Raw genomic sequence first — 13,974 nt, forward strand, 5'->3', positions numbered from 1 at the left:
AACCATATGTTCCACATCTCTTTATTTCCCACTTAGACCAACCATATACTTTCTATCAGGTATTTCAGGTTAAAAACAAGCTAGTAAAAAATGTCTTAAACAAAAATAGAACTTGACCATCTCACTTGGCAGGAAAGCTGGAGGCAAGCATTTCCAGTCTTAGCTTAGCTACTCAGTGATGTCTGCAAGGCCCCATGCTCATCTGCCAACTCCAGTGTGCTGGCTTTGTCCCCAAGCTGTCCCCACATGGTCTCAAGATAGCTGCTGTGGCACCGACATCACAACTGCATCCAATAGCTGCATCTAAGGACAGGGAGGAAGGAAAGAAAACTTTTCCAGTGAAGTCCCTCCAGTGATGTTTCCTATAAGGCTATTGTCCAGAACTAGATCATGACACTTCTAAACCACCCACTGTCAAATGGGAGTTGAATAAGCATGATTGACTTAGACTTATGGCCCTTGGTGGGGATGGGTGTGGGAGATGTCATCACCCTCTAGGATTTTGGTAATGTGCGAGGCTGTCACAGGAGCCAGGGGTGCTGTTGGCGTTTAGTGGGGCAGAGCTAGGGTTGCTAAACTGTTGGTGATACTGTACCATGTGGCTGCGCTAAGTTGCTTCAGTCGTGTCTTTGTGCGCCGGCTAGGCTCCTCTGTCCATGGGATTTCCCAGGAGTGGGTTGCCATGTGCTTCTCCAAGGGCTTTTCCTGGCCCAGGGGTTGAACCCACATCTCATGTCTCCTGCATTGGCAGGCAGATTTTTTACCACTAAGCACCACCTGGGAGGCCCCCAGAGCTCCGTGAAACAAATAACTGTACTGTGAAACTGACAATACTGTCCTGCTAGAAAGTGCTGCTTTGGACCAGCGGTTCTCTACTGGATGTGATTTTGTGCCTCCTCCACTAGTGATAGTTTTCAATGATTAGAGATATTTTGGTGGCAACAACTAGGGGGCATTCCTAGTCACTACTGGTAGGCCTCCAGTGGGTAGAGGCCAGGAATGCTGCTAAATACCCTACAGTGCACAGGCCAGGCCTGCAGCCAAGAATGAAAATGAAAATGTTAGTTGCTCAGTTGTGTCTGACTCTTTGCGACTGTGGTGTGCCAGGCAAGAATACGGGAGTGAGTTGCCATTCCCTTACTCCAGGGGGTCTTCCCGACCCGGGGATTGAACCTGGGTCTCCTGCATTACAGGCAGATTCTTTACCATCTGAGCCTCCAGGGAAGCTCCAAGAATGACTTAATCATAATTGTGCTGAAGTTGAGAAGCTATGCTGTAGAACCCCCCATCCAACCATGGGTCATCCCCGAGTTGGGTTCAGCAGCTCAGTGGCTGACCCAGACTTGGTCTGGGTTCCTTTGGAGGGAGTGGGAATGGTTCCTGGGGAGGTGAGACCAGCTGGGAAGATGCTCAGCTCAGCTTCCCTCTAAGATGGCCAGTCTCTGCAGCCAGGGGCTCTGGCATCTGAGGTTTACAGTTAGAGAAGAGGTCAGGTACTGGTTGGAAGGCAGGGTTATGGTTGTTTGAACTTAGCAGAGGTTTTGTTTATTTATTGGTTTGACTTCGTGTTTGGTTTGGTTTTCTTTCACCCAATCTAGTTTTAATGTTTTACTTCTCCATTTTTCTTTTTATCAAGTGGGCTGATTGACTGTGATCTCCATACTGGAGCTGAACACATGCTGCAAAGGGGGCTGCTTTGTGCTTTAAAAACCACAAGGTGTGCCTCCCCCAAACTTGTCCTTCACTAATCCGGGGAAGTCACACTAGGTCATACAGATAGTTCTTGGTGGGAATCGCTTACTTGGGCTCAGCTAATATGTTCCAAGGATGAGAAGTGTGGATTTTGGTGGCAGGAAGACTCGTGTTTACATCCCCAGGCTGCTTGTGTGACTTTGGGAAAGTTGTTTCCCTCGGGGGCTTCCTGGGAGAGTGATATCAATCCCAAGGGGCTCTCATGAGACCCAACAACTAATGTCAGTCCCTCGGCCCAGCGTGAACCCTCCCTGTGTGTAGGTACCCCATTTTCATCATGTTGTCTTCGCCACTTGCCCAGAAAGCCTCCATGAAAATGCATGTGAGGTTTGGGAGCGAGGCCCATCAACAGCACCATAGAATCATCAAAGGGTTGGAAGGTAGTTTGTTGGAGAGCTGGGTCCTGAGGGCATGAAACCTATAGATGAGCTGAACTAAGCCTGATGGAGTCCAGAGTCCAGGAACGTCCTAGGGAGGGCAGGCTTGGAGCCTAGGGCAGCTCCGAGGGGCAATGAGGCAGGGAAGGAAGGGCCTGGTTACCGCGTCCTTCAGTACCTCCTTGGGAACAAGCTAGAAGATGTCCTGCATGATCCAGAGCAGGGGTCACAGCTTACCCCCTGGCCAAACCCAGCCCCCCACCTATTGTTGTAAATCAAGTGTTCCTGAAATGCAGCCATGCCTTTCATTTAGGTATTGTCTGTGGCTGCTCTTGTGATACAAAGACAGGATTGAGTAGTTGTACCAGAGACGGTGCTATAAAGCCTAAGATATTTATTCTTGACCCTTTATAGAAAAAAAAAAATGTCAGTCTCTGCTAGGGCACTTCATTCACATAGACTACAGCAATTAGGATCACCAAACTTTGAGTCAGACAGACTCGACTGTGATATGAATGATAGCACCTGGAATTGTGCAGTAGATAGCCTGTTCAATGGTAAACATCAGCCCCGCTGGGGGAGGCTTTCCTGTAAGATTTTAGATTCTCAGGAGTGGGAAGAAAACAGTGTCTGGGAAATGTCAGCACCTTGCTGGGGGCCATAGTTCCTGCTGAAAGCTGCCAATGTGAGGTTGGGGAGGATCAGAGGAGGTGAGTCTAAATTTAGACTTTCCAAAGCCACTTTGTAAACCAGAGCCCCAGGAGTCCTCGAAAGGGGAAGTTGGCACACACCAGCTTGTCTCTGGTTTGCCTCTACATGTTAAAAGCTGAATGCATGAGAGGATAATTAATTGGCCTCAAATAAGGGATTGGTGGACAGTTGGTGAGAGATCAGTGGAGAGGAGAAGCTCCGCTGGACGGAGTCCGGGGTAGAGATTTCCACGTGTGTGCTCTATTACAACGGTCCCCATAGAATCATGGGAGGCTTGCTGCCCTTGGAAGAAGTACATGCATTCTTCTCCCTAAGTGTCATTCGACCACAACTGAACCATGACCTTTCTGCCTCTCAAGGTGAATGCCAGCTCCCTAGTTCCAAATCACACCTGTGATCAGAGCAGCTCTGAGCCACCACTTCCAAATGGGGGACAGCTGTGCTTTGCTCTAGAAGCTTCATCACATCAAAAGCTGCCATCCACCCTCTGCCCAGGAGGGCACATCCAGGTGTGGGGTCTGGGACTCCCCAGGGCTGATGGGCCCATGCCAGAAAGAACCACTAGTCCAAGACTTCTTAGGTAATCAGTGTTTCATAATCAGTCCACCTGTGGGGAAAGGCAAAGGGCTTGTAGTATAAATTATAGGGGAATGATATGGAAAAACTTAGAAAATAGGAGGTTTGAGAAGGGTTGCTGCTGCTGCTGCTAAGTTACTTCGAGAAGGGTTAAATAATAGTAAACTCAAATAGAGAAATGGTCAGACGAGAGCTGCCTGGTTTGTGTTGAAATGCTGAGAGGCAGCATCTAAGTTCAGAAATATTGGTTTATCTGAGCAGCTGAGGCTTGTGTGAAGAGCTCTGTGGCAATGAACATGTTGCACTGGGGCAGCGACGGAAGCAGGGGCAGGCTGACTGTCTCTGGAAGGTGGGCATTGCGGTTTTGTAGACGTAACAAATGAACCGAAGGTAACTCCAATCCACCATTATTTTCTAAGTGCTGTTTTGTGTCCTGGCCTTGAAGCTTAAAGTCAAGTTGAGAGATGGACATGTATAAAAAGTTAAATTACAGCCCAGATTAGTATATGGCAAATGTCAAATAAAGTATATACACACAGATGTACAGGAGTTCAGAAAAGATTGGAATGTCACTGAGGACACTTCAGAGAGGAAGTGAGACTTCATCCGGATTCAGAATGATGGACAGGGTTTCAACAAGTGGGCAGGACGCAGAACATTTCGGGAACAGGGAAGATGCAAGCAAAGAAGCAAGGCAGGAGTTAAAAGAGTGTGTTTAGAGGCCCTGAAGACAGTGGAGTAGCTGGAATAGAGCCTTCCCAAGGTGAAGAGGTGCCTGCCAATGGTTTGTTGAGCAGACCACTCACACACAAACACACACACACACACACACACACACACACGACAGCCCCTCTGCCTGTGAGAGGAAGAAGAAAGAGTTTTAAAACTAAATAAAGCCCCTCTTAATTATCCACAGATTATCTGCACTGCAGCTGATCTGGAACAAATCCTGCCTGCAGCTTGCTGGTGATGTCATCTCCCTGTTTAGGTGCCCATTCCCGTCTCTGTTTACTGCCCAGTGGGAGCCGGAAAGGGAAGAAGCCTTCAGCATCTCCCCTCATAAAGCAAAATATACAATTGCCTCTGTTTGCTGTGCCCTTGGGAACCAGGCCAAGTATATGGGTAGAAAGTGAAAAGAGTTCCAGTTTAGTTTCTATTCCCTGACTTGGGCAGCAGGAATTGGAGGAGGGATGGAATGGGGCCCCAGGTGGTCCTTTTGTTCCCCTAAATTAGGTGACCAAGTGGACTTCACTGCACAGGTCACAGATTGACTCAGTGGGTGGTCTCAGCACTGTCTCTAACTGGCTTGGAATCTTCAAAGTGAATGGTATTTGTCAATTCCTCAAGTGTTTATTGACTCTGTCTGTGCTAGAAGCACTAAGCTTGTGTTCTTTGAGCCTCGGTGCCCTTATCTGCAAGGTGGGAACTCGGACTAGAATTGCAGTCTCTCAGTGGAGATGCTGGCATTATTCATTGATGGCGATGCTCATCAGGCTGGTTAGCAAATCCAGCTCTGCCCATTAAAGGCCTGCAGTGATTCCTTGTCAGAGTAGCCAAAGAAGGCAGGCGCACCCTCAGTTAAGGACCACTGGACTTGTTTGCTGTAATTGCTTCCCAATCTGAAATTCTGATTATTTTGTGGCTGGGCCCAATAAAAACATGTAGAGTAGAATTACTGAAGATTGATGAAACATCAGAATAGCAGGTACATCTTATTCAAGTGTAAGGGAATTTTTGAGTAGCAGCAACAGGTAATATCTGTTGAGTAATGATTATATTTCGGATTCTTGGCAAATTCCTTTCATTAGAAGTCTTTCGAGAGCATCTGATTAGTTACTATTTCAGATCACTTGTGTCATCTAATTTGTCCCCTTAATTTTAGAGCATTGAGTTGACAGTTGTCTTGTTTCATTTACCATTTGCAAAGTTCAGATGTGTACGTAGCCCTGTAGGGGACCCTACAGTATGAAGAGAATGAAGAAGCAGTCCTGGCTAGATTCACTTCTTTGCACAGGATATAGTATTTGTTCTCTGTTTATATGTGGACTTAACAAACTTATGAAACCTCTCACTTCCTAAGAAGCTATAATATTGCCTTTACTTCAGGGATCTGAATTGCTATTTTTGCCATTTTTTTTTCTCCCCACTTAAGTCCTTTGCCTGTAATTTGAGTCAGGAACCACCAAGGGGCAATCAGGATATGATCTGCTGCTGCTGCTGCTGCTAAGTCACTTCAGTCGTGTCCGACTCTGTGTGACCCCATAGAAGGCAGCCCACCAGGCTCCCCCGTCCCTGGGATTCTCCAGGCAAGAACACTGGAGTGGGTTGCCATTTCCTTCTCCAATGTGTGAAAGTGAAAAGTGAAAGTGAAGTCGCTCAGTCGTGTCTGACTTGTAGCGACCCCATGGACTGCAGCCTACGAGGCTCCTCTGTCCATGGGATTTTCTAGGCAAGAGTACTGGAGTGGCTAGGTCCCCATTATCAGAAAGAATACAGTTCATCGTGCCAATCCTATTGTCATGCCAAGAAGCCTATGTCCTGCTTTGCTGTGCAGAAAGTTCCTTTTCTAGGGTTTCCTTATAGTTTGTATGTATGCATTCTTGTGCTCCGTTCCGTTCCATTGCTCAGTCGTGTCCGACTCTTTGCGACCCCGTGAACTGTAGCCTACCAGGCTTCTCCGTCCATGGGATTCTCCAGGCAAGAATACTGGAGTGGGTTACCGTTTCCGTCTCCAGGGGATCTTCCCGACCCAGGGATCAAACCCGGGTCTCCCTCATTGGAGGCAGACGCTTTAACCTCTGAGCCACGAGGGAAGCCCTATTACATGGAAAGCAAGAGATATAAATAATTAAATCTGTGTTTAGCAAATTTTCTCCAAATATTCAAAGACATTTGCAAAAGAAGAGAAAAGGAGTCCAAGTAGAAAAACAAATTTATTGACCCCTTATTTTCCATCTGCAATGAGTTTCTTTTTACTGTTACCCTTCTCAGCTAGTGCTTCTGTGTATGTTTGGAGGGCATAATGAATGATTTTTGCAAAAGTCAGAGCTGATCACTGCCACCCACAGTTTGTGCATGTTAACCTTCGGGGAGAAGGCATTTACATTAAAGGCACACTAGCTGATGATCTTATCAAATCAATCCATCTTCTCTCTCTTCCAGGGGAGCATTGCACACAGCAGGCTGGGTGGCTTGGGCAGTGCAAAGCCTGGAATCCCCTGAGCAAGCAATGTTTCAGCTGGCTGGACAGATCAAATAACACTTGGGCTGGTTAACAAAAGGCACCCAAGTGGGAAGGTGTTGGAAGCCGAAGTGTGGAAATTTACCCAACATTGTTTCTTTGACAGGGAAGGAGACTCGGTCTGAAAGATGCTGCATTCCTGCCAGCTTCTCTGGGTCTAGCAGAACACAGTCTCCTTCACGGTGATGTGGATGAGGGGGTGACAGAGGACGCTGCCCGCATCTGAAGTCTCGGAGGATCCAGGCCAGGCAGGTGAGACCCAGGTCTGCAACTTCAGGTGCAGCTTGGTGTCAAGCTCATGAAAGGTGCTTGAATTTCTCCAGCTTTCTTCACCAGCATTCAACAGACTGGTTTGGGTTTCAGAATCTGAGAGGAGCTGGTAGAAAGGAAAGCTGCCAGAGGTACAGAGAAGTCCCTACAAGCCTCTCGAATCCACTGTTGGGATCCCTTCATACTGCTTGGGACCCAGAGGGCAGCTCCCAGGCTGCCAGAGGCTGCGATACCACTAGACTTTGCTCCACATTTGAGCCAGAAGGAACCTCTAATAACAAAGGATTTGAAGGGGAGAGTTTCTGCATCTTTACTTTGTGGTCCATCATGAGAGAAAACTTTCCATTCACATAGACAATGGGCCTGGGTTTTCTTTCCAAGATACTGTATTTGAAAGAATCATGAGCCATTCGAAGCTTCCGGGGAAGCTCAGGGTACATAGGAGTTGGTTGACAGCCTTCCCAGGGCAAGGCTAAGGGAACAGCCTGAGCCTCCAACTTCAGCTCAGTGGGTATGGACAGATGCCACTCTTGTCTCCAGAGAGCCAGTGGCGGTGACATCACCAGGAGAAAAGGCATCCTTCAGCCTTGGGACTTGACAGAATGAGGAGGGCTGGGGAAGCCAGGAGCTGGGACTCGGTCTTTCCTGACTGCCCCTCTGTCCCACGGGCAGAGCCTGACCACTGAGCCAACCATGGCCGAGAAGGGCGACTGCCTCGCCAGTGTCTACGGGTATGACCTGGGCGGGCGCTTTGTGGACTTCCAGCCCCTGGGTTTCGGCGTCAATGGGCTGGTACTGTCGGCCGTGGACAGCAGGGCCCGCCGGAAGGTGGCGGTGAAGAAGATCACCCTGAGTGACGCCCGAAGCAGGAAGCACGCGCTCCGGGAGATCAAGATTATCCAGCGCCTGGACCACGACAACATCGTGAAGGTGTACGAGGTGCTGGGGCCCCAGGGCACCGACCTGCAGGGTGAGCTGTTCAAGTTCAGCGTGGCCTACATCGTCCAGGAGTACATGGAGACCGACCTGGCACGCCTGCTGGAGCAGGGCACGCTGACTGAGGAGCACGCCAAGCTGTTCATGTACCAGCTGCTCCGGGGGCTCAAGTACATCCACTCTGCCAATGTGCTGCACCGGGACCTGAAGCCCGCCAACATCTTCATCAGCACCGAGGACCTCGTGCTCAAGATCGGGGATTTCGGGTTGGCGAGGATCGTTGATCAGCACTATTCACACAAGGTATGTCTGGCTAGAACGGCTGAGATGGGCGGGCCATGGAATCTTCAAGAATGCTCAGTGTTCCAGAGGGTATTCCTAGCTCCAGTGGAATCAGAGGCTTGGAGTCAGTATTTGGGGGGAAGCTGGAGGGTGCGAGAAAGAGGGGAGATCCGGTTCCTAGTCTTGCCTCTGCCACGTGGCCATGACCAGTGATTCATGGCTCTGCAGGAGGCGGTTGGATTAGATGATCCAGCTATAAACTCTGTGGCTTTATAAATGTGCAGCTGGGGAGCTCCCCCAGTGGTCTAGTGGTTAGGATTCCAGGCTTTTACTGCTGCAGCCTGGGTTCAATCCCTGGTGGGGGAACTAGGATCCCATAAGCCGTGTAGCACAGCCAAAAAAAAAAAAATTGTTCTGCTGGTGAATTTGCCTCTAGCACCGTTTTATCCCCGCCGTCCGCCTAACCTCCTCCCCTCCCTGCCCTCGGCTCAGGGCTCCCCGGGAGGCCTCCCAGGATTTGAGTCTTACTGTCCGGCTCATCTTGCCTCCTCCTTCCGTCAGAGTTGTCCCACTGTGTCCCATTCTGTCTGTCTGTGGACAGAGGCATGAATGGTGAATGATAAACTCATTCTCGGCGTACCTTATCCAGCTAAGGGCTCAGTTCTCCCAGGTCCCGTGATGCCCGGGGCCCACAGTATGATGTTGAAGCCACAGGGTCTGGTTGGTGCTGAGACCCCACATGGTGGTCAGCTAGACACACCAGCAGTGCAGAGATCAGAGCTGACCCGGCCACACTGACACTCGTTCTCAAGGCCCCTGACTTCTTCTTACCTAATCCGCCGGGCCCTTCAGGAGCCAGGAGTTCTCTGAAGTTCTGTTCTCCTTACCCCAGCTCCTCTGACTTTAGGCGAGCCTCTGAGCATCTCAGGCAGGCACCGCTCAACAGAACTGTGGGGTGGCTGTGACTTCCATTCTCCTGCCAAAACTTGTGGATCGCGAATTTTTACTTCTGGGTTGGCCAAAAAGTTCATCCCGGTTTTCCTGTAACGTCGGGCAGAAACACCCGAATGAACTTTCTGGCCAACCCAAGGGAATAAATGCATTCCTCAGGAAGTGGGTGCACCATAGCCTGTTCCCAGCCACAGGGCTGGGGCGGGCAATGAGTGGGGAGGGCATCTCTGACCTTGAACATGTTCCTGCCTTCTCTCTGAGGCCCTGCCCTACCTGCCTCCAGCCAGAAGGTCACAGACACTGAGAAAACGTGCTGACCTGCCTGGGGTGGCGGGGGAGGGGGCTGGGGGGCAGGGCTCCCTGTTCCAGCCTCCCTGGCTGGAACCTGGGCTCCAGCTCAGATTTCAGACCTCGCATCAGCCCAGCTGGCTCTCGTTGCCTGGTGCCGCCTGAACCATGAGCTTGCCCTCTGTCCCCGCTCCTGCGGCCAGGCCATCTGTCAAACCTGACAGCCGAGTCCGTAGGAAGGAATGTCCATGGTGAAAAAAAAAAAATCCCATGCCTTTCTGTCTTCCTAATTCCCTGTGCTGGTTCTCTTTTTTTTCAAAGGAGCAGTGATTCCGAACAATTGAACCGAAAGGTTTAACCCAGATCTGCCCTTATTTGGTAAAAGGACCAGAGAATCCGTGACACTGTTATTTCTGGGATGCACAAAACCACCTTCTGGATTGGAATGAACCAGAACGTTTGGAAATAATAAAAGGAGCTTTTCTTTGATGCGAGTGAAGTGCTGTTATGGGAATGGGCACAGAACAGCACGCTTTGGGGGCTTTCAGGAAAATGAGGGCAGGGGGTTGCTGGAGCAAGCAGTGTCTGTGGCAATGATTCCTAGGAGGTGTGAGGAGGTGATGTTGTGATGGAGGTGGAGACCTGGGCTCCCTTCTGGGGATGCTGCCTGAGACACAGTCACCCCCGGGAGCCTCTATTTCCCCATCTTTGATAAGGATGATTGTATGTGCCCTGCCTGCCCCCCTGGCTCGTGGTTATGAATCAAAATGGAACTTAAAAGCAAAGCCCCTTAGAAAATAGTAAGGACCCCCCCCGACGCTGCCCCGTTCAGAGTGGTGGCTGAGTACCCGGGGCCTGGGAGCTACTCTGGGAGCCATGGAGGGGCCCCCAGGTTCACTGACCACCAGCGGTGGCTGTGCGCCTGTCCCTCAGGGGTGGGAAGCCACCGTCTCTCTAGTCGGGACTTTCACTTTCCTAATGCAGAGGAATTTAGATGCTCTGACTTACTCTTCCGTGGGCTCTCTTCAATAAAATTTACTGTGGGAGGTTTAAAAAAAAAATCTCTGGAGCCAGTGACAGGCCCAGTAGGTACTTACATCAGCCCTGGGTTTGGCAGGCGTCCCCCACCCCCACCTGCCTCCTCCCTCGTATGCTGTCTGCTTTTAGCTTCCTCCCTACTCTTCCCCAAGTGATGACGAAAGCTTTATATTCGGGGCCTTTATCTGATTGCATTTAAATCAGTTCTCATTTAATTCTCATAATGCCGTGAGGCACTTTGGGCAAATGGTCCATTTTAAGACAGAGAGAACTGGCTTTCTCAAGATTACTTGGCTGATTGCGGCAGAAGGGACATAAGAATTTGGCCTTCTAGCATCTTGATGAATGGTCTTTCCATGCGCCATTTCCTCCTTGGAGGCTGTCTGGGTCTTTCCTTCCTTCGAATTCCCCACCCCCCATAACCTGGATCTTCTAGCACCCACCACTGTCTGCTTTATGGTATTTCTGTCTCCTGTGCTCTCTGAGGCTAAGAGCTCCGTGGTTCTTGATGGCTGTATCACGTTCATATCGGTTTCCTCCAGGGAGTCTAATCCTGTACCTGAGACATGGCCCAGGTGATTGTGTTGACTATCGTGAACAAGTGGAAGAATTGTCATGGGCCAGCACATTGCAGACGGCAAGCTAGTTGGGGTCATTGATTCCATGTGCTTAGAAGGTCTGACCCTCAGAGAGAGAGCATGGCATTCTTCCAGCCAACGGAAGTCAGAAGTGTGTGCCTGCTCTCCCCGGTGTGTTTGGAGGACGATTGCCTTCATGGGCGCGGCTCTAAACTTGACCCCTCTGAAAGCTTCAAGGATCCTACGCTTGCCTCAAAGAAGCTCATGCGCATTTGGGCTGCAGCCAGTGCCTTTGTGTAGGTTACAGCCCAGGGTCAGGGTCGGGCTTTGTGATCTGACAGCGGGGTTTAGGGGGGAGGGAGGACATGGATGCAGCAGCTGGTGCTCGTTGTCTGCATTGTAACTGTGTCCTGAGTGGACAGCGAGTCTCCTTCCCGTCCACATACCCCCTCGTCTAGCACAGGGCCTGGCCTAGGGTAGGTGTCCATTGTGTTTGTCTCATGGAGGAAAAGGCCTTCTCTTCTCTAACGAGTATCTGACAGCTTTGGAGCATCAAGTGACAGTCAGCAAACATTATGGGCACATGACCCCCTCCCACACCATCCCAAGGGTCTTTGATTTTGCAAGACAGAGGGCAACTAGAGGCCCTGGTTGACCCACACTGACGGTAGAATGTGGCGGTGGGTAGCAGTGGGGGTACTCTGATGGCTCTCACTCATCAGACACAGCATGGGGGACCCCTGGTTTCTGTGTCATTCACCTCGTGACCTCAATTCCTTTCCCTTGTGTAGCTCATTCCTAGAATAAGAGATCTGTAAGGAGACCTCCCAATCATCTGGTCCATTTCTTCCATCTCACAAATGGTAATACTGAGGCCTAGGAAAGAGATCCGTTTAAGACCACACAAGGATTGGCTGAGCCAAGAGTACCATGTCCACTGTTTTTTTCTGAGCTCCTTCTCAACTGTCTGATCTGTCAAATGGGGCCATCATTCCCCTCCTGCTTATTTCATAGGATCCTGGTTAGCATCAGTGAAAGCAGGGATGTCAAGGGCTTTCCTGATGCACGAAAGGCTAAATCACTAACACAACCATTTGCCCAGTAGATGCTGTGGTAGTATCAGGCAGACACCTGGATGTCAGTTTCCCCTCCACCGACATATGGACCCAAGGACAGGGGGGCCTGGCGTGCTGCAGTCCACGGGGTAGCAAAGAGTCAGACATGACTGAGCAATTGAACAACCTGACGTGATGGCCGAAGGGCAAGTCAGGAGGCCCCACCTCCTGAGGGCGGCTGCCCAGCCTATGTTCTTGTCATGAACTCTTTTCTGCCGGCCTCCTCGGCAGGCCCGCTAATTAGTTCCTTGTGTGTGTGTGTCAAGAGGAGGCAGCTGGAAGATCAGAGCATGTTTCCCTTTGAATTTATCCTATTAGGGAGTAGATGAGCTCAAAAGAGGGAAAAAAAGTAGTTTAAGACTTCACTAAGTTCTGTGTAAATTCTGAGAAATGTCAGGAGCCCCCAGGAGAGGGTGCTGAAGGCTGAACAGGGCGTTGACAGCCTGATTAGCTGTGTGAACACGTCCCTCCAGGCAGGGGCCTGGGAGAGGGAACCATCTTTTGTCCTTGCTGGGGGCTGCCAGCGGACCTGCCTTTCCTGGGAGTGGTAAGCAGAGAAAACTGCAAGAGGAAGAGGCCCATAGCATATGTCTTGGTGGATCATTCGAGCAAGTCTAAGTTTTCTGCCAGGCTGGCCTGCCTTTGGGTCCTGAGCCCTTTCTATTGGGTTGGCCAGAAGGTTCTTAAGATCCAGATAGTTCTATAGGATGTTATGGGAAAACCTGGGCTTTCTGGTCAACCCAGTACTTCAGAACCGTCCGTCTTCTTACCTTATAATTCATGATCGGAATGCTCTCACACTCCGCCTCTGTATCTCATGAAGATTTCCTTAGAAATCAACTAGTACTATCATCCTCAAAGTGTGGCTCTGGACCAGCAAGCAGCATCAGCCTTACCTGGGCACTTGTTAGAGAGGCAGGTTCTCAGTTCCCATCTCAGACCTACTGGATCAGAAACTCAGCGTGGGGACCCAGCAAGCTGTGGTTCAACACGCCTCCAGGTGATTCTCATGTGGGTAAACTTTTAAGCATCACTGATCTGAAGATGTGGAGTAGCTTGTCGGTGAGCAAGCTACTTTTATTTTGTGAGCATTCCTTTTAGTTTTTTAAAATACTTGTTTATTTATTTGGTTACGTCGTGTCTCAGCTGGGGCACAGGATCGTCGTTGCGTCATGTGGGGTCTTTTGTTGCACTGCACCGACTCTCTAGTTGAGCTCATTAGCTCAGTAGTTATGATGCAAGAGCTTAGTTGCTCTGAGGCACATTCAATCTTATTTCCCCAACCAGGGATCGAACCCATGTCCCCTCCATTGCAAGGTGGATTTTTAACCACTGGACCACCAAGGAAGTCCCCAGAAAGTGGACACTCCTGATGTATCTGCTGATGCTTGCAGTTGAGGTTCTCAAACTTGAGCTCAATGAAGAAGCCTAAGAACTCCTCCCAGGTAACATAGGTGTGTTTGAAGTAAGTACCTTAACCAAAAGGGGTACTTAATGGTGGCGATATCAGGCACTGTGATGGGAAATTATGAAGATGGTTTTAGGCAGGATGACTTTTAAGGCTTCAGTCACATCACTTAGAAACCGCCTGGTCCACCATCCCTTGAGCTTGGTGGAAAACTGCACAAACACAGTCCATCAGGAGTGCTGGTTCTGTTTAGGTTTGACTTTAACAAGAGTTAGGTGATACTGGGACTTCCCAGGTGGCTCAGTGGTAAAGAATCTGCCTGCCAAGCAGGAGACATGGGTTTGATCCCTGGGTCGGGAAGATCCCCTAGAGAAGGAAGTGGTATGACACTCCAGTATTCTTTCCTGGGAAATCCCATGGACAGAGGTGCCTGTCTGGCTACAGTCCATAG

At 49.9% G+C, this 13,974-nt stretch overlaps 1 protein-coding gene across 1 annotated transcript in view; it reads left to right on the plus strand.

Annotated features, from left to right (window-relative positions):
- The window catches only part of MAPK4 (mitogen-activated protein kinase 4), a 178,327-nt gene that overhangs the window by 101,367 nt on the left and 62,986 nt on the right, over positions 1–13,974 (plus strand). The window contains exon 2 of the mRNA XM_055417368.2: positions 6,764–8,166. Within this exon, the coding sequence (XP_055273343.2) occupies positions 7,621–8,166 (546 nt within the window). The 5' untranslated portion in view covers positions 6,764–7,620. The remainder of the gene's footprint in view (positions 1–6,763; positions 8,167–13,974) is intronic.

This window comes from Moschus berezovskii, chromosome 28 (assembly GCF_049115385.1).
Source record: "Moschus berezovskii isolate FMDL1 chromosome 28, NW_MosBer_1.0, whole genome shotgun sequence".
Taxonomy (NCBI): Eukaryota; Metazoa; Chordata; class Mammalia; order Artiodactyla; family Moschidae; genus Moschus; species Moschus berezovskii.